We start from the raw sequence: 19,649 nt of genomic DNA on the forward strand, positions 1-19,649 counted from the left end.
TGGTGGAGAGCTACTGGATGGTTCTGATCACAGGTTCTGAACCAGGTTCAGATGAACCCAGTTAGATTTGACAGAGCCAGACTCTCTATCTGATGCCTCTGTGATCAAAACCAGTTGACCCGGATCTGATTGGCCCAACAGCAGGAACACAGTCCCGGTTCTGGTGCCAGAGAGATGGTTCTGCTTTTAGGCCAGATTCAGAACTACAATGACCCAAACGTGGGCCTGCAGGTGGTGCTGCTTCGCTGAGACCCAGATGGGTTTTAAGACTTTTAAAGCCCGTATTAAAACCCATCTATTTTACTTGGCTTTCAACTCCAGCGGGATCTAGTTCTAAATTGTATGTTTGTTTGTTTTTAAACTGTACGTTTTTATTTTTTTATTGTTATGTTGTGTTTTAATGTACAGCACTTTGTATCAGCTGTGGTTGTTTTAAAGTGCTTTATAAATAAAGTTGGTATGGTATGGAATGGGAAATAAGGGGCGTGGTATAACAGGACGTGGTCTGATGGGGGCGTGGCCTGACAGGGGCCTGGTCTAACAGAAAGTCTACAGATTAAATCTAGTCCCAGTTCTCAGAACCACAGATTCTCTCTGGGTTGGATGTCTCACTCTGACGCCAATTGAAGTTCGCAGAACCGGACCAGTACAGCAGAACCTTTCAGACCAGCTGGATCGGGTTTCAGTAGGTCTCGGACCTGCTGTCCGACAGGTAACTTTTTATCACCATTGTCATCATCATCATCATCAGCTCTCAGGGAGTTCTGCAGATCAGATCAGCGGGTCAGAACCACAAACAGCCTGAAGGTTCTGAGACTCCTGGACCGATACCAGAATCTAGAGTTCTGATTCTGATGCAGGTTTGACACGGTAAATACCCACACACGCACACACACACACACACACACACACACACACACACACACACACACACACGCAGACACACACACACACACATGCACACATGCACACACACACACAGCAACATGACTTGGCACAGTTAGAGGAAGCTCCGCCCACATTCTTGCAACAGGTAGAACAGGTGAGACCGCTCTGTAAAACTGTCTCAGAGGAACTGGCAATCTAGACCCAGATTAGCTGTTCTGGTGAAACGTCCTCTGTAAAGTTCTGGTTCTGAAAGTTCTGAGCTAGCAGGTTCTGAACTCTCCCTCCGGATCAGAACCTGGGCTCTGTGGATCTCTGGATCATATTTTGTCTGGTTCTGGAAACATCTCTGGACTACTTCAGAAGTTCAGCATGTTAGACCGGGTTTTGTTTCGGTCTGGAGAGTTCTGCAGAGTGTGTCCTCACAGAGACAGAAAACCAGCTGCAGCAGTTTATTAGAGCAGAGAAGAATAGAGCAGACACACCTGGTCCACACGTGAGCTACGGGTAGCGGTACAGGTCCGGGAACAGACAGGTGAACCAGTGAACAGGTGAACTGCAGGTGTCTGGGAGCCTCTGAGGAGACGACAGCAAGGTAAGATCTGCTTCCGTTTCTCAGAAAGAGTTTACCTGTTCAGGTGAACCACAGATCCAGAACCCAAACTGGGAGTTAGTAGAACATGGAGACTGGAGGTTCTGGGTTCTGTTGGCAAGCGGTTCTGTTGACAGGCAGTTCTGACAGAAGGAGTCATATTGTCCTTGTAGGAGATAAACTGAAACCTGCTGATTAACTTTTTCATTTATAGAAATTGATTAAGTTTTTCCATAAATGTTTAGAAGCTCTAGTGGACCACCATCTCCGGGTCGGCACCACCTGAACTATTGAATATGTACTGGTACCGCTCCAGGCCTGTGTGTCAGACAGGAGTCCAGGTTCTGGTGACATCACAACCAACCACCAGATGACCCAGTAGAGGAGCTTCAGGTTCAGTTCAGGTTCTGGTTCGGTAACAGCTTCATGGTGGTCCAGGATGTTCCTCCATGATGTTAGGAAACGTCTCCATGGAGACGGGATGGATCCAATCACTCAGGATCCTACTTGGTTCTCCTCATGTCTTCGCTTTATTGGTTCAGGGAAATGTCTGGCTCTTCCAGGTGTGTCTTCCTCCTGAGGAAGGACCTGGGAACGACCTTTGACCTCTCCCTGCCAGGTCTCTTGTCCTCAGGAAGGTCAGTGGTCAGCTCTGATGCGTCTCTGTGCTCTTGCTCTGCAGATGGCTCTGCCCCCTTCTCATCCGGTTCCAAAGCCTCGGCTTCACTCTTCCAGCAGCTTCCCCTCCCTCATGGGCAGGTGAGCTCACCTGGTACCGACTGATCCACTGGACCAACTCGGGCTGACTCAGACTTTGTGTTTCAGAGACCCGGCGCATGAAAACCTGCAGCTGAGCTTCCCAGGAAGACAGCACCAGAGCACAGGTAAACACTCTAGTTCTGGTTCCAGTCTCACTGACGGTCCAACAGGTTCAGAGAGTTGCATCAGAGTGCAGAGTTGTGTCCGGATGTTCCTCAGGTCTCGGTTCTTGGCCCGCCGCTCTGACGGACCTGAACGCTGGTCTTTGGGTCCGATCAGTCCGGTCAGACCCTGAGGCTCCTCTGGATCAGGAACTGATAAGGAACCTGAAGGTTAATCAGGAACAGATTAACCTTCAGGAACTGGATGAACATATTCAATCTGGATCCGCTTCGGTCCGTTCACATGTCGCTTTAGTCCTCCATCTGATGTCGAACATGAAACTGTCCAACCTGCAGCATGTAATCCTGGTCGCATGACCCCACCTGGCCCATCTCCGCAGCTTTTCTGTTGATTTCAATTTTTAAAAAATATGGATCTCTGTGGTTTCCTCCATGTCTTATGTGTGGATGGCCATTGCTGTGACCTCAGCAGGTTGACTCCTGATGTGACATCATTATGACCTCATCAGAGTGTCATGATGAGTCAGGTTGCCATCAGGATGTAAACAGGAGTTTCCAGGTGTGATCTGATTGGTCCATCTGCCTGCGAGTCAACAGATGGACCTGACCAGTCCGGTTCTGGGAGGTTCTGTTCAGCAGCAGAAATCTTTCATCTGCAGCCTTTCCTGTCCTTTGCTGTAATGTCATCATCTGCCAGAACCAGACCCACTTGGACCCACCTGATTGGTTCTGAAGGACCACGGTTCCTCCTGAACCAGGAGCAAAACTGTTTGATCTGCAGGTTTAGTAGGAATGATCTGGGTTCCAAACCGGAATCGAACCTGGGCTCTGACATGAAAACTGTTTAGTTTTGGTTCGGATCAGGTAAGAGATTCTCTGAACTGATTAACCGTCTTCGTTTCTCTTTCTTGAAGATAAAATCTGTGGGCAGTTTGTTATTCAGAGGAGAGACAGGTCACATGACCTGGGCCGCTGAGGCCCGTCACAAAACCCGTGCTGATTGATTGTTCACCAGCAGCTGCTGACATAGACCAGCAGAACCGGTCTGACTGGCCAGCTCCAGCGATCCTTCTATGAACCAGTCTGTCCTCTGACGCTATTCTGTTGAGCTGAGTCTGGTGCTCTGCAGCCTGAACAGAACAGAACCAGGCCTGGAACCAGACTGAGCTGCAGAACTGTTGGCTCTCGGCTCGTTCTGAGAGGGAATCTGATCAGACATGGAGTCAGACATCATGAAGTTACTAGACCCAGAAAGTTTTGATCTAAAACTTTACCAGGACTCCATGAACTGGGTCTCCTACATCCTGCAGACCCAGAATGTTCTGCTGTCATCCTCCAGAACCTCTGGCCCAGTTCATCATCATGAAGTCGTTTGTTCTGGAAGCTCCATCAGGAAACATTCTGACAAACGTTGCTAGATTGTTCTGCTGGTTCTGGTCCTGAATCATTAAATTAGTTTCTCTCTGGTTCAGAATCACTTTGATCCGTTCAGACTGAGACCCATCTCATCAGAACCACATCAGAGCTACAAGCGTGATCGGACCTCAGACCGAGCCCAGGTGGGGGCCAGAACCTCCCGGTCCTCAAATACTTAAGATTCGGCTCAGTCTCTGTCCTCGCTGGTGGGTCCTGCATTTCCTGAGCGATCCACCAGGGGGCGTTAATGTCGTCGCTGGTGGGTCCTGCATTTCCTGAGCAATCCACCAGGGGGCGTTAATGTCATCGCTGGTGGGTCCTGCATTTCCTGAGCGATCCACCAGGGGGCGTTAATGTCAATATCAACCTATCAAATGATGTACCTGATGACATCACTGTCTCCTCCCCCCAGATGAAGATGCTCTCCCTCTTTCCTCACCTCGTGGGTCAACGCGGGACAACTTCCCGACTCTAGACGGAATCACGGACCTCATCGCCGCCAACATCCCATCTCTGACTGGAGTCGCTACCAGCTTCAGCAGCTCCGCCCCCTCTGCCCCTCCCCCCATAGACAGCCTAACTGACAGCATCTCCACAACCATCCCTGGATTAACTGAGGCTGCCAACGCTGTGGCTGTTAATGCTGAGGCTAAGCTAATGCCCGCCCCCTCAACACCTGCTGCCACTAGCTCAGACTCTCCGAGCCTAGAAACCATCATCAGCTCACTGAGTCACATCACCAGCTTGGATGAGTTTGTTAGCAGCATCCCTAACCTTTCAGCCCCGCCCATTTCACTTGAGCCATGCCCACCACTGAACATGAACGGAGGAAGTCACACAGGTAAGCCTAAACCCAGATCCTCTGGGTCTTAGACTGACCCAGGACGGAGAAACATCATCCCATGGTAACACCTGCCTGTCCATGTTGTTCTGAACATGTCCAGATGTTGGGGTTCTGTCGCAGCTGGTTAAGGCATCTTTGGACCCAACCACAGGAGTCAAGTTTCCATCTATGGAGGTCGCTGGAGTTACTGCTGAGGAAGGTACTGGTACTCGTCTTTGTTCTAGAATTTCAGGACCTGGATCCAGGTCCTTCTAAATCCACTTAAACTAATCTGAATTCAGTTGTAACCCTTTGTCCACTGATCAAAGCTCTTATAAACCCTGGTTTCCTGCTGCGGGTTCTACTGGTTCCTGTCTCACTGGTCCGATCATTCCTTCTCTGGGTTCTACTGGTTCCAGTCTTACTGATCCAAGTAGTTCTGATCTGAGATCTGTGTTCTGTTTCTGTTCACCTGACCTTCCTTCCTTATTTCTGTCTGATTCTGGTCAATGGTTCTGGTTCCAGTTCAGTCTCCATTCCCTCTGCCCACCAAAGAAGAAGATCCATATGTCACAGTGTTGGCTACTTGCACCAATCAGGAAGAAGCTGAATCAGAATCATCCAATGAGGAGGAGGATAAAGGTAGTAGCCCTGCTGCCTCTGGTTCTGATGCATCAGTGGATAAGGATCCTGGTTCTGACCCAGTTACCACCAGGTGAGGTTTTGATTATAATGATGATGATGATTTCTCCTTCTTCTAACACTGATGCTGTTTTTTCATTGGTTACCCTCTAGAGTTTCACCCAACCAATCAGATCGCTTGAAACCAACTCGCCCGGCTCCACCCCCTCCAAGCAGGAAGTCCAAACCAGTGAAGCAGAAGACTCCTAGGTATGTCCAGGTCCGATGTTCTCTGAGGGAACTGCTTCCTGGTTCTTCTGCTGTTCAACATTTAAGTAGAGCTGATGATTAGTTGAAACGCCTCCAGACTCTCCTATTTTTCTGATGCGTCCTGTGTCTTCAAAATAAAAGCCATACATCTATTACAGTGCTGCATTGGCAGACATGTTGTCATAGAAACCAGTCTATAATAACATCTGAGCTCAGTTTTAATAATGATAACGTATAGACGCTGAACTCCGACCTGGTCACACTAGAATCCTGTGACCAGAACACCTGTCATGCTATAGCCAGGTGGCGCCAGTGAGCAGTGGAGCTAACTTGGGGTAGATTAAAGGATCACAGAGTTCACTGGTGGCTCTTTGCTCCGCAGGGCAGCCACCATCAGGGTCTCCAGGAAGAAGGGCAGCGGCGGCGGAGGCTCGGCCCCTCAGAGCGCTGTGGTCCGGGCTAGCTGGCTGGACGTCTGGAAGGGCTTCAGGTACCAGGATCAGAACCTCAGGGTTGTGCTTTGGGGGATGTATATCTGGATGGATAAATGGATGGATACCAGGTGATGATATCTTCACTGTCCATCAGACACAGCGTTCTATGGGTGACATTGGACGGCCAGCTGATGTCCCTGCGTAAGAAACGAACAGTAAGTGTTCTCCTTGTGTTTTTACCTGTGTGTGTGTTCTCCGGTGTGTGTTGGCCAGCTGACTGACCGGGTTCTTGTTTTGTGGATCAGGACTGGTTCAGTGAGGTGCTGTTCCATGTCTCCAGTATCACCAACGTGAAGTCTCAAGACAGAGGACGCTTCTCCGTCAACTTCAGGAAGAAACGCTACGACTTCATGGCTCACAGTAACGGTAGGACAGTGATGTCTGGACAGAGTCCTGTTGTCTTGCTGGGACACCTGGGACTTGGTTCCTCAGAGAATCAGGTCCGGTTCATGTTAATATGATTACCTATGAACGTGCTGTCCGCACGTCACAGGAGACACAAACATAGACATGGATTCCAAGAAGTACATTGTTAAAAACTCTGTCCTGAATCAGGTTCTCATCGGTCTCAGTTTGTCCCGTCTCTTTTCGCCTCATCTCTTGTCTTCTGATATGAGCTGAAGACGTTTCTGGCTGAACTCTGTCTGCTGTTTAAGCCTTGCATAGCTTTAGTCGTGGTCCATAAGTTCTTCATGTGAATTTGATATGACTTTTGATCCCTCCAGATGTTCTGGTCCTGATGTGAAGTTTAGTGGAGCCACAGAGTGAGAACTTCTCTCTGTAAAGACCCTGCAGTTTGTAGCGGACTGAGGCGGTCAGGGAGTCACCAGGACAGAGATGTCAGATCAAATCATTTCCAGTTCACACCCCTGATCCATCACCCAGGACCAGACGCATTTCTGGCAGTAGATCAGAAGATGGGAGCATGAATCCTCTGGGTTTGTTCCTCTGGTAGAACCTCGGAATCTCATCCTTATTTTCTTCTCCTTTCTTCCCCCCAGAGGTTCAGGAAGGGTGGGTCACATCTCTGTTGGCAACTCGTGGCCTGCAAAGCCCCACCCCTTCTGAGCTACATGGACAGGTCACCTTGAAAGACTCCCGGAGCCGTGCCTACGCTGCTGTCTGGGGTCACGACCTTTGGATTTACCAAAACAAAGACAACTTCCAGTTGGGCATCGCCTCCTTTTCTGTGCCCCTGAACGTAGCCACGGTGAAAGTGACAGGAAAGCACTCGTTTGCCCTCGTCACACCATACAAGACCTTCAAGTACTCACATGTCTGTCAAGTCTTCCTGTCTGCTACGCTTGGCGCCGCTGCTAACTTTGTTTCTGTGCTATAGCCTGTCCATTGACTCGTCAAAGGAGCTGAAGCTCTGGCTGGATAGCCTGACCTCCACCATCCAGAGTGCTGTGTCCTGCAGCCAGGTGGCACTACGTCTGTGGGAGAACCCCTACAACAAAGTGTGTGGTGACTGCGGAGCTGCCAATCCTGAGTGGGCGTCAGTTAACCTGCTGTTGGTCATCTGCCATAACTGTGCAGGTAGGAAACGAACAACTTGTGGGCGGAGCCACTGAGAGTCTGGCTACCAAAGGTACTGCTAGAGACCAGACTGCTCTGAATGTCCATCAACGTCTGTCTGCTCTCAGCTCAGCACCGAGTTCTGGGAAGCAACCTTTCCAGGGTCCGCAGCCTGAGGATGGACAACAAGACCTGGACTGAACCATTGCTACAGGTGAAGCCTCAATAATCAACATGTTGGGGAACGAAGATTATTGTTCAGATTCATACAAAACTAAGCTTTAAACACCTGGGGGTTGGTACAGTTTACTCAGGCGCAGCAGCTTCAACAGAAGGCAAAGCTGGCTTTCCGAAAGTCTTGTGACACAAAGCGAGATAAGCAACTCTGGCTACATCTCTAAAACTCTCCTGTAAAACTATGAAATCTCTCTCATACCTCACATGGTAGCTGAAGAAATGCAGGGATATTAACTAAAAGTCACAAAATAAGCATATTTTATGGTTAACTTGATGCTGATTGGCTGGCTGGGTATGTGTTGTTTTTCATCCGAGGAGGGAATACCCTGACAATAGTCAGAGTTTATCACTGTGGAGGCTTGTCAGAACAGATTCAGACATACACATCACTAACTGTTGCTTGCTGACACATACATATACACTCAGATCAGTCTCAGATTGGGGCACAAATGTAACAGCATAATTATCAGCAGCAACAAACTGGAAATGCAGCTTTGAGCAAATATGCAGGAAGAGTGAAGGTGTTAAACATCCTAAACACCGCGGGTGTAGCGGCCAAGGCTGAAAACTAAGACATACGTTTCGTTTGGGTGGTTCTGAACTGTGAAGAGGACTGATAGGTATGAGGGTCTGAAGTAAAGAGCTCCTGTCTGGCTAAAGCTGAATAATTGGAGGTTTAGAGGTTTACACTTCACTAGAATCACCAGAATGACTCAAAATGTCAGCAATCTGGCTGCAGTGTTTTAGATCACTGTGGTTCTTGATAGCAACACGGAAACAGCAGAGCCGCTTACTCAGGAACAACTGTCTCCAGAACACTACATACATATGGTGTCCTATTGGTGCCAAAATTAAGACCAAACCACTAATACAGGTGAAGCCTGAAGGATCAACATTGGTCCTTCAGGCCAATCGTCTCAGGAGGCCATGACCATTCCAATACTGAGAAGCTGGAGTTAACTCTAGATAGGCTAGCATTAGCATTGGAGAAGCTGGTGCTAGCTTTAGGTAGGCTAGCATTAGCATTAGCATTGGAGAAGCTGGTGTTAGCTTTAGGTAGGCTAGCATTAGCATTGGAGAAGATGATTTTAGCTTCAGATGGGCTACCATTAGCCTGAGATAAGCTAATAGCTAGTATGCCTGGGCTAGCCACCCACACCTTCTATTTTCTTCTTTAGAGAAATCTGTATAAATAAACATGGTGGCCATGCTGTACCTTTATGTGTTATACCATGTTTTTTGACAGATTTGACTGTAATCCAACATGAGTCCAAACATAAACATCCTGAATTATACAGGCTTAAGTTAGCCTCTTAACTGCTAAAGGCAGAATCCACCATATTTTCTACCATGTTGAGCATCGCTCTAGTTTAGAAAGTTCAGACTCTTCAGTCAAGAGGCAGAAAGTTCAAATTTTGTTAAACTGTGATTTGTGAAGGTTTAGTGAAGGCCATGTTGGATCTATGACCTGAACAAACCTGAGCGTTTCAGTCGACTGAATCTGCCACACAGGAAGTTCTTCCTGACCTTCAACCCTTCATCCTTTCAGCTCTTTGTCGCCTACGGCAACCGACTGGCCAATCAGGTGTGGGCTCCAGCCGTGCCGGCGGCAGACCAGCTGCATCCAGAGGCGACGGAGCAGGAGAGGGCGGCGTTTATCCAGAACAAATACAGCAGGGGGCGCTACAGGCGAGTCCACGCTCTGACCTCCAGCCGCTCCATGATGAACCAGGTGAGAAGAGAGGTGGCCGGGTCAGAGGAAAACACACGATGATGATGATGATGATGATGATGATGATGATGATGATGATGATGATGATGATGTTTCAGAGGCTGTGCCAGGTGGTTGTCAGTGACGATGTGGAGGAAACTATGTCTCTGATCTGCTCTGGAGCCAAGGTCTCTTTCTCTCTCTTAGCTTAGCCCCACCCCCTCTGCACCCCGTCTCACCTGAACCATCCTACCTGTGTACAGGTGTCGTCATCTGATCCTCAGTGCCCCTCCCCCATCCTGCTGGCTGAGAAAGCCAGCCAGGCTCTGCAGATTGAACTGCTGCGCCTCAACGAGTACACAGGTAAACCTCACTTGACCTCACCTGGCCTCACTTGAGGTCACAGCTGAAGCCTCTAACACACCTGTGTTCTCCTGCAGAAGTCCGACCTCACCAGCCTCAACCAGCCAACAGGAAGCAGGACTCCGCCCCCACAGGTGAGGCTCTACCTTAGACCCTTGGACAGCCAAGGTTAGATTCCCTCTGAACAGAAACACAAAGAACCTGAAGACTGCTGGACCAGAACCAGAACCAGAACCAGGCTGTAATGTAGGAAGTCCTAGCCATTCTGAGAGTTTGGTTCTGGTGTAGTTGGACCTCATCAGAAGTTGGCCCCAAACCAAAAAGTCTCTCTGGTGTCACTCCAGGCTCAGAACCAGCCGGGTTCTGATTGGGTTCTTCCATCACAGCAGAAACGCTGCAGTACCCAACACCGCCTGCAGAGGGAGTCGTGGGTCCGTAGGAGGCTTAAGACTAGTTGCTATCAGAACCAGCTCCAGAACCTGATGACCCAGTTCTGATGGTGCTGGTTCTGTTGTCCGTGCCAGTGGTTCTGATTGGACATCCATGTTCTGATTGGACATCCATGCTGTCTCCTTCCCCTCACAGAACGCTCTGAGCCTGTAGTCGGCCCAGTGCAGTGTGTCCTCCAGGAGGCGCTCTGTTTCTTTAAATGATGTGTGCCTTGTTACCTGGGCAGGTGAGGAAGAGGAGGACGAAGAGCTCCACGGGAAACTGGAGGAAGATCGCTTCTTCTTCTCATTGGAAAATAATTCTGCAGCTTGTGACGTCCTGGACCTGAGAGAAGTTCTGTCCGTTTTCCTCAAAGACGGGTAAATCCAGAATATAATTTATATAGAAATCTAAGAATCAACCAGCCAATCAAAAGTCATCAGTAAAAATAATGTAAAAAGATTAATTCATTTCACCTGAAACAGAAATTAATAAAAATGAATTATTCCAGTTGAAGTGTGTGAACACAAACCTCCATCATGATGCAGCAGATTATTTATTTTAAATCCTCACATGCGGACATAAGAATCGAACGTGGTCCAGATGTTTCCAGAGGATTGATTTATTTTTTAAATTTTTTTAAACAAATGCTAGCCACTAAAAACATTCAAGATGGTGGACATGGCTATCAATGAAACTTAACTAAATTTGCCAATATTTATCACAGATTAATACTTTTCATATCAAATCAGAAATAACTGGACATAAAAATATTTTGTGAAAATATTTTGATTTTTCAAGATGGCCGCCATGTTTGTAATGAAGAATGTATTGGCACTAAAATCAGCAGTAACACAGCACAGCTAACCAAAGTTAGCTTCACCAACCACTAATTCACAAAACAAGAATCTTAGCTTCGCTAACGCTAAACCAAAAAACATAGAAAACTAGAGAAAGATAACACTAAGCTGCTAAACATAACAATTACCAGAAGCTGACTGTAAGTCGCTTAGCACTTGGCTAACAATAAATATGAAGACGCCTGTCTCATCTTCATGTCTTTACGGTTGACGCCTGAAGTGAGGCTGGATAACAGCTAGCTCCTCAGTTTCTGATTCACTTTAGAAGATTATGAACCGGATGAGCAAAGTGGAAAACAAACGATGAGGCATTTGATTGCCTCATTTGGTCTAATAGGCTTCAAAATTGGTCTAAAAGGCTTCCAAATGACTGCCATCTTGAAAAGAAAAATGGCTGTCGAAATATGAAAAGACTTGAGGAGTTAGCATGCTAATGCTAGTCACCAGACGTAGAGTTCGATAGAGAGATGCTACAGCCTCAAGACGCTCTTCCAGCAGGAATGATCTGCTCAGTTTTCCAATTCTGATCCCGTGACCTGTGGCTGTTTAGGTCGAAGCCCCAGTTTGAGATGGTGACGCTGAACGATCACATGGTCTGTGCTGCAGACGACAGCGACTCGCTGCAGAATCACCTGGTGCACATCCTGAAGGTAGAAACCTACTGCCGTCGCCGCTGCTGCCGCTGAGGCAGACACACTGACCTCTGCCCTGCCTTCAGGTCATTCTACCAGGAGGAGTGTCCTACGCCGAGGTGGGTGGGGCCTCAGCCGTCAGCAAGGTGTGCATGGTGGATGTGAGCGGGGCTTCCACTCAGTCTGACGCCTGGCTGGTGCTGTGGGATGAAGGAGTCAGCCTCCACCCGGTGGAGAGAGCCGGGCAGCACAGCCTGAGCTTCCCACTGAGCATGCTCAGTCCCACAGGTAGAGCCGCACTGGCTGACCCCAAAATATTCACCCCCTAAAAATATTTACACCCCTAAATATTCACACCCTTAGGAAATGAATGTTTATAGTCATTCCTGTTCTTTCTAGAGAACACACCTGTCCTCCTCTGCTCCCCATCTGGTTGAGTTGATGTTAATTTTCTTCCATTTGGATCTCTTTCCTCTATCAGAGACGGTTTTGTATGAAGACACCGTTACCTTGGTAACAGCAGAAAGGTGAGTCTCTCACACGCCTTCGGTCCAGTCCAAAAGTATTCATATTGTGAGCAACTCCTCCCGAGTTGTGATTGGCTGAGCCTGGACAGGTGTTCTCCCATCAGGACCGTGTCGTTACGCTTTGAGGAGCAGCTCAGCAGTGAGACCTGGTTCCAGCACCTGAAGAGCGCTCTGGCCAATCAGCATTCAGCTTCTGAGGGGCCACCGCCAGCCAATCAGAATCCAGCTGGGTTGGGTCAGAACGTGGTAACTGACGGCGCCGTGAAAGGTTCTGTTTCCCCGGCCATCCAGCGCTGCATCTCACACATCACCACCTACGGTGAGTCTGGGTCAGGAGTCCACTTCCTGTTGTCAGGAATCTGTGGCAACAGGAAGTGGACCAGAGAGCTGCCGGGTCAGAACCTGGTTCTGAATTATCCAAGTGAAGGTTCTGATCCAGCTGTAGAATCTGAAGCAGATTCAATAGGGTCCATGTCCAGATCAGTGGCCCATGTCTGATTCTGATGGACCGGGTCGGTCCAATTGATGACCAGAACCAGTTGGGTACCAAAACCTCCTGACTGACCTGGTTGCCTCCAGCAGAACCAGAACCGCCGTTGATCTAAACTGGGCTGAACTGTGTTAGAGTGTTTCCATGGAAACCTGAGTGGGCGGAGCGTACCTGTGTGCAGGGCTGAAGGTGGAGGGCCTGTACCGGCGCTGCGGCCTGGCGCTGAAGGTCAAAGAGCTGGTGAAGGCCCTGATGACGTCACCAAACTCTGCCCCCCTGGAGGCTGACGAGCAGGGTGTCCTGGACGTTGGCTCCGCCCTCAAGCAGATCATCCGGGACCAGCATAGCCTGGTGCCGCAGGCGGAGCTGCAGCAGTGGCAGAAGGCTGCAGGTACAGCCCCCTCAACCCTACAGGTGAAGCATCTTCACCTGCAGTCACCAGTCTAACCAGTTACTGTCTCCCAGTGATTCCAGAGGAGCGCAGCAGGTTCAAAGAGTACCAACGATTGCTACGGCAACTACCCCCTGACAACAGAGCCACCCTGAACGTGATGTTTGGACACCTCTACATGTAACTGAGCCAAACACTGACATGATTACCTGCCTGACGTCAGTTTGCTCACTATCTCCTCCCACTCTGTCCAGGGTCCAGGTGTTCTCTCTGGACAACAAGATGTCGGCCCACAACCTGGCCGTGGTTCTGGCGCCCTCCATGTTCCACGTCATGAGCCAGGACATGATCGCACTCACCAGGGAGTTCATCATTCACCACACATTTCTGTTCCTGGTGAGCGCCGCTGCCGCACTGTCTGAGACTCACCTGAGAATACACACCTCTGATACACACCTGAAATACATCACAGAATACTCTGTTAACTATTACCTGTTGGCTACCGAAAATGTAATCGTTAGCCGTCTGTAAGCTAACTGTTAGCCATCAGATAGCTAGCTGTGTTTAACAGAACCAGAACTGAAAGCGGATGGAACACTGTTAGCGGCTTTGACTAGCTCTGGGATTGGCTCTGGTACTAGTTGTGGGATTAGCTCCGGGACTAGCTCTGCTCTGGGATTGGTTCTGGATCTAAATCTTTTCTTTTGAGTGACCCGGTTTAAAACCAGTTTTCCATTATTATTTTTAACAGTCTTTTGGTAAACTAGTTGTACCGTCGCACTTTGAGCTGACATCACGGGAAATAAGTGGTTTACATGCAGAACGCGGACCACTTGTGGGTGCCCGTGGACCACCAACGGTCCAGGGACCACAGTTTGAGAAAGGAATCATAATAACCTGACAAAAATCTGACCACTAGATGGCAGTAACGCGAATCCTTTGTGTCAAGGAATGGTCCAGGCGTGTTGAGTAAACCTGAGCTCTGATTGGCTGGTGGATGTGAGGCTGAAGGTGATGCTCATGTTTCTGATCCAATCTGTGTGCAGACTCCGGACCGGAAGGATGAAGACAAAGCAGAGGAGGAGGATGAAGAGGAGCAGATCACCATCCTGTGATGAAGTTTCTCTGATTTTAATGCCTGAATATTTCCTGATCATCAGAATCTTTTTTAAATCATGACCGGTTTCTGTCTTCTGGGTGTTGGTTCTGATCCAATCTCATGTAATCCCACTGAATCAAACAATAAAAGCCTTGTGTCTACTGTGGCACCCCTGTTGGGCAGTTCTGTGTCTTTACTGCTGTCTGAAACATGGAGATGGCCCACAAAACCGCTGCTTTGGTTCCACTCACTGGACTTCAGAAGAGCATCAGAACTGTTTCCCCATGGTCCAGTACATGAACCGGGTTCATACTGGAATCTCTGGACTTCCTTCAATACCAGGCTCACCTGAAGGAGGGGGAGTCCTAAAGCTGTTGGTCGTCTTCCTGTATACCGATTTGTCTTCCTTTGAGGACAGAGTCCATGTCCACCATGATGATGTCCTGCTGACCTGTGGCCTTCATGGTGGCCATCTTTAATCTTCTGGAGGTGATCTGGAGTATTTTCTGAGTACATGAATGTTTGTCAGCTACCCGTTTCGTCCTCATAAAGTCATTTCATTCGTTAAGGGTGTTAGTCACTCGGCCTCTGTCCTCTTCACTGCAGAGTAACTAGTTACATTTACTCAGTTACTTCAGTAACTTGTGAAGATAATGTTTATTCAGGAGTAGCTGGGTTACACAGTACTTTAACTTTAATGTAATATTATCATGACTGGAGTTGGATCTCTGGATCCTCCACCTGCGGTGATGTGTTTCTGCCAGCAGGTGAAGCTCTGAGTTCCAAGTCACTTTCTCCTCTGACCCATTAAACTTGAGAAACATGACAACTATTCTGATGACCTTTATTCTGAAACCACTTCCTGTCCCAGAGATCAGATTTCCACTGGCTTCCTGTGGCCTGATGATGAGCCGTTCCGGTGTGTAACATCACCAGAACCTTCTCCTGGGTCACAGAGAACGCTTCCAGGACCTCTAGGTCTCTGATCATAAACCAGCTGCAGGTCCAGATGGTCCCAGAATTCTGGTTCTGAGTACATGAAGCAGAACCAGGCAGAAAAAACTGGAACGGACCTGGTTCTGTCTGACAGGAACCTGGCCGGACCTGAAGAGAAAGACATCAGTAGGTTCTAACATCAACGTCTGGGTTAATTTATTTCTTTATTTGGTAGAAAGGAAAACAGTTAACAGCTCAGCCAATCACAGCTGAGTGCCAGCCTTGCAGCGCTCTGATTGGCCAGGCCCTGCAGCAAAGTGCTCTGATTGGCCAGCCCCATAGCACAGCGTTCTGATTGGCCAGCCCCATAGCGCAGCGTTCTGATTGGCCAGCCCCATAGCGCAGCGTTCTGATTGGCCAGCCCCATAGCGCAGCGTTCTGATTGGCCGGCCCCACAGTGCAGCTTTCTGACTGGCCAGCCCCACAGCGCAGCGTTCTGATTGGCCGGCCCTGCAGCACAGCGTTCTGATTGACCTGCGTCACAGCGCAGCACTCTGTTTGGCCGGCCCCACAGCGCAGCGCTCTGATTGGCCATCAGACATAGATGTTCTCGGCCGGCTCAGCAGGAACTCCAGGATAACAGGGAACTGTGAAGAACAGGGGGAACTTCAGAGGCAGATCAACACTGAGGTCAGAAGTCAGAGTTCATGTTTTTACCATAAATAGGTTCTTCCTCCTTCTTTTCCCCCTCCTCTTGATCCTTGTTGCCATGGTTACCACGCATCTCCATGTAGATCTGGGTCTCCCTTTCACCTGGAGAACAGGTAGTCAGTGACTGCCAGCATGTTGTGGTTATAGAGAACACCTGTTGGCTCCGCCTTCCTCTGACCTGCTGCACCTGAAGTCCTGGAGCTGAGAAGCCTCCTCTTCCACAGGAGGAAGGAGATGATGAGGAGCAGCAGGATTAGCAACAGGAGGAGCGAGCAGACAATGGCAGTCGTCCTGGACTGGTTGACTTCTGAGGACACAGAGATGGGTGGAGGGTCACGGCTACAACCTGGTAACAGGAGGCTATCACCATTCCAATGCTGCTGATGAGCAGTGTCAGAATAATGAAAGGGTGACACCAAGAACCAGACTTCTGAGCTGCATTAGCTTTGGAGAGGGTAACCATGCTCAGGCTGCTTAGTCTCTGATAGCATCAGATAAGCTGGAGTTAGCATTGGATAAGCTAGTGTTAGCATTGAATAGGCAGGAGTTGGCACTGGATAGGTTAATGTTAGCATTGAATAGTCTAGTTTTAGCATTGGATAGGCTGGAGTTAGCAATGGATAGGCTAGCATTAGCAATGGATATGCTAGTGTTAGCATTGGATAAGCTAATGTTAGCTTTTGATAGACAGGACTTACCATACCATACCAACTTTATTTATAAAGCACTTTAAAACAACCACAGCTGATACAAAGTGCTGTACATTAAAACACAGCATAATAAAAAAAATAAAAACTCTTACAGTTTAAAAACAAAAACATACACTCTAAAACTAGATCCCGCAGGAGTTAAAAGCCAAGTAAAATAAATGGGTTTTAAGACGAACCCATTTATTCGTCTTAAACGAATAATAAATTATTAAGACGAATTTATTATTCGTCTTAATAAATGGGTTATTAAGACGAATAATAACCCATTATTATGGGTTATTATTCAGCCTATCCATTAGCCTGGATAGGCTAATGTTAGCATTGGATAGTCTAGTTTTAACATTGGATAGGCTGGAGTTAGCAATGGATAGGCTGGAGTTAGCAATGGATAGGCAAGTGTTAGCATCACGGTGTTTATGGAGGCTGTTGGTGTTTGCTGGACTCACCTTCCACCTGCAGGCGGAACACCTTCTTGTGTTGCCTCGTCCCCTGTTGGTTGTAGACCTCCAGCGTGTAGACTCCAGAGTCCTCTGGCTGAACTCTGCTGAAGCTCAGCGACCCGTCCTCCAGCAGCTCACAGCGGTCGTGGTGACACTTGGTGTTCCGGTTGTCCAGCAGCAAGTGGGGGTGGGTCCACCTGAATTCCAGTCCGGTCCCCATCCTCCTTGTTCTAGGGTCAGGCGACAGCTTGAGTTTCTCGCCGCTGGTTCTAGTTACATTGGTGATGTCAGCCGAGGCAGCTGGGGTCAGAGGTCACACATAGAGAGCATGTTATGGATCAGTACATCACCTGTCCACTAGGTGGCACTGTTATTTCCCTTCTGTTTCAACCAGACTTTAAAGTTTTGCATCCTTCAAGTCTTTGAATCCTTTCCTCCCAGATTCTGTTCACAAGTTCCAGCAGAGATGAATTTCCTCCTGCTGCCCAGAAACAACAACTTTCCCTCAAACTGCCAGGTGTTTGGAGATCTATTAATTAATTTTTGCATTTAAATGTTTAATAATATCCACGTTGTTTGTATTCTTCATTTGTTTGTTGTTGCAGCCTTGGAATTTGCCCCATAAAATTTCTTGGAAGCAAAGAGAATATATGGAGAGGAAGTGGAAACAGTGCCCCCGCCTCAAAATAAGAGCATGAACGGCTAACTACCTGCTGGATTCTTAACAGTCGGAAAAAAAAAATTCAACACAGATGTTGAATTTTATTTGACTGAAAGTTTACAAACAACCAAATAAATTTCTGCTTTAGAATTTATCTGGAAAAAATTATTTAAGGGAAGCCAAGCATGCTAAATGTTTTCAAAGTTAGCTAAAGCGCTAATGCGCTATAAGCTAAAAATGATCTCTGCTTTTAGTGCATTATCAGCAGTTTTACTCCACAGTCTGAGAGTGAAGCTGACTCTGAGGTTTAAGAAAAACCCATCTGATTTTAATATTTTATCAATTTTATCTGATTAAATCTGAATGATGATGGTATTTATTGCTTTGGTTAAGGCACAGTTACCCTGAACATTGGTAAGCCTGTGTGGTTAAATCAAATCCTGCTGGTTCTGATTTATGACTGAAGGTGTCATCATCGTGAGCCAAGTGGTTCTGGTTGTGGTTCTGATGGGAACAATGAAAGGTCACTAACTGTCTCTCTTCATCATCATCACCATCAGGATCATCACCCAAGGCATCATGGCGCGACAGCTGGCTCCGCCCCCCCGCTGATCTGTGGAGAGGAAATGCGAGTCAGTGGTCAGAGTGGGTTTGGGTCACATGACTTCCAGCCAGACAGGACTCACATCCTCCACCCACGCATCAGAGCACCGAGTCGCCGCCGCTCCTTTGGTGGAGCTTTGCCGGCAGACAGCCACTTTGACCACATTTACTTCACAAACACGTTAGACATGATGTTAAATGCCGTCATCAGAATCATTATCGATTATATCGATCAGAGATCCAGTCATCAAAAATCAAAATAACTTTAAACAGGTTTCTGGTCTTAAAGGAACTCAGGGTTTCGGTTGTTTTTCTGTTTTCTGGAAGTTTGTTCCAGATCTACGGTGCATAGAAACTGAATGCAGCTTCTCTGGTTGGTTCTGGTTCTGGATGCAGATCAGAACCAGCAGACCTGACTAGTCTGGAAGACAGTAGGTGTTTAATGTAACAAGGTGCTAAAACCTTTGATCTGCCTCTAAACTCGCAGAAAGAGAAAAAACAGAAACCAGAACAGCTAACGCCGTGTTTAATAATAGCTCGGTGGAACGAACATGCTTCACGCCAACAGCTGATGCATTTACTGCAAACCGCAGTAACACATACACACACCTGAGACTGAGTGTATGTGCCTGTAAGATTTTTCCATAATAATGTTCACCAGTCGTCCCCAAATCCAGAGCCCTGAGTGGAAACCCCACTGCACCAGAGACGTCCATGGTGGTCACCCCTCCAGAACACCCAGCATAAACCTTCATTCATACTAATATTTTTACTATGGATGTTACTTTGTTCCTAGAGTGTGTTCGTGTACGGGTTCTGACCCATAGAGGTTCTTCCTACCTGAGAGTTGCTGGTCGACCCGAGTCGCTGCAGATCCGATTCAAAGTGGAGCCAAAGTGAACCAAGCAGGAAGTGAGAGCAGAACCGAGCTGCTGCTGTTCCTGGATCTATTCCTGAAGGATTCTGGTCCGGCTCTGGCCCAGACTTGGATCAAGATCAGGTTCTGGATCAAGGTCAGGTTCTGGTAGGATCTCAGGACCAGGTATGTGCAGGAGCAGCGTCCCTCTAGCTGAGCCCAGTGAGAACTGACTGGACCAAACAATCTTCAGCTGGGAAATAGGTGGTGTCTCCCCCTACTGGTGGAGCCATGAACCAGCAGGCGGTGTCTCAGTTCTGGGCCCAGCTGGTTCTGAATCTCAACATTCGATTTAATAACTTGAGAGCAGTAGAAAAAAGTTGCAGAGAGAGAAGTGATGAGTTTGACTGCTGCAAAGGAAACTTAGAAACCTTCAACAGAAAGTAGATGGGGATTCTGGGTAAAGTGGGGTGATAGCTAACAGCAAGCTAAC

General features: G+C 48.0%; 2 protein-coding genes across 6 annotated transcripts in view; one reads left to right on the forward strand and one right to left on the reverse strand.

Annotated features, from left to right (window-relative positions):
• Positions 1–14,405, forward strand: part of LOC103459901 (arf-GAP with Rho-GAP domain, ANK repeat and PH domain-containing protein 1) — a 36,036-nt gene extending 21,631 nt beyond the window's left edge. Inside the window, exons 1-26 of one of the 4 annotated variants that reach the window (XM_008401834.3) lie at positions 540–870; positions 2,160–2,236; positions 2,303–2,361; positions 4,187–4,615; positions 4,719–4,817; positions 5,123–5,312; positions 5,393–5,488; positions 5,871–5,978; positions 6,077–6,137; positions 6,228–6,348; positions 6,984–7,248; positions 7,322–7,521; positions 7,629–7,714; positions 9,287–9,469; positions 9,568–9,636; positions 9,712–9,811; positions 9,889–9,945; positions 10,488–10,620; positions 11,651–11,750; positions 11,819–12,020; positions 12,214–12,259; positions 12,364–12,578; positions 12,931–13,140; positions 13,215–13,320; positions 13,395–13,536; positions 14,187–14,405. In XM_008401834.3, the coding sequence (XP_008400056.1) occupies positions 2,160–2,236; positions 2,303–2,361; positions 4,187–4,615; positions 4,719–4,817; positions 5,123–5,312; positions 5,393–5,488; positions 5,871–5,978; positions 6,077–6,137; positions 6,228–6,348; positions 6,984–7,248; positions 7,322–7,521; positions 7,629–7,714; positions 9,287–9,469; positions 9,568–9,636; positions 9,712–9,811; positions 9,889–9,945; positions 10,488–10,620; positions 11,651–11,750; positions 11,819–12,020; positions 12,214–12,259; positions 12,364–12,578; positions 12,931–13,140; positions 13,215–13,320; positions 13,395–13,536; positions 14,187–14,255 (3,423 nt within the window). In that variant the 5' untranslated portion in view covers positions 540–870 and the 3' untranslated portion in view covers positions 14,256–14,405. Of the gene's footprint in view, positions 1–539; positions 871–972; positions 1,481–2,159; positions 2,237–2,302; positions 2,362–4,186; positions 4,616–4,718; positions 4,818–5,122; positions 5,313–5,392; positions 5,489–5,870; positions 5,979–6,076; positions 6,138–6,227; positions 6,349–6,983; positions 7,249–7,321; positions 7,522–7,628; positions 7,715–9,286; positions 9,470–9,567; positions 9,637–9,711; positions 9,812–9,888; positions 9,946–10,487; positions 10,621–11,650; positions 11,751–11,818; positions 12,021–12,213; positions 12,260–12,363; positions 12,579–12,930; positions 13,141–13,214; positions 13,321–13,394; positions 13,537–14,186 lie in introns of those variants that run through there. The other 3 variants (XM_008401835.3, XM_008401833.3, XM_081615379.1) reach the window with 3 other exon arrangements.
• Positions 14,406–15,380: 975 nt separating this feature from the next.
• LOC103459900 (uncharacterized) lies at positions 15,381–19,566 on the reverse strand. Of its 2 annotated transcripts, XM_008401832.3 has the most exons (6): positions 19,141–19,566; positions 18,230–18,310; positions 17,043–17,336; positions 16,065–16,193; positions 15,893–15,988; positions 15,381–15,822 (listed from the first exon to the last, which is right to left on the reverse strand). In XM_008401832.3, the coding sequence occupies exons 2-6, from the start codon at positions 18,276–18,278 to the stop codon at positions 15,770–15,772; spliced, it is 621 nt and encodes a 206-aa protein (XP_008400054.1). In that variant the 5' UTR covers positions 18,279–18,310; positions 19,141–19,566; the 3' UTR covers positions 15,381–15,769. The 2 variants fall into 2 exon arrangements, with proteins under 2 accessions (XP_008400054.1, XP_081471506.1); XM_081615380.1 differs by lacking the exon at positions 18,230–18,310 and having other exon boundaries at positions 19,141–19,563.
• Positions 19,567–19,649: the final 83 nt, after the last annotated feature.

Source organism: Poecilia reticulata, chromosome 14, assembly GCF_904066995.2.
Source record: "Poecilia reticulata chromosome 14, P_reticulata-male-v2, whole genome shotgun sequence".
Classification (NCBI taxonomy): Eukaryota; Metazoa; Chordata; class Actinopteri; order Cyprinodontiformes; family Poeciliidae; genus Poecilia; species Poecilia reticulata.

Coding starts and splice junctions, on each gene's coding strand:
- LOC103459900 (XM_008401832.3), bottom strand. CDS start 18,278: ATGATGCCTTGGGTGATGATCCTGATGGTGATGATGATGAAGAGAGAC. Junction 17,337..18,229: donor GATGATGATGAAGAGAGACA/GTTAGTGACCTT, acceptor CTCTGACCCCAG/CTGCCTCGGCTGACATCACC. Junction 16,194..17,042: donor GTTCCGCCTGCAGGTGGAAG/GTGAGTCCAGCA, acceptor CTGTGTCCTCAG/AAGTCAACCAGTCCAGGACG.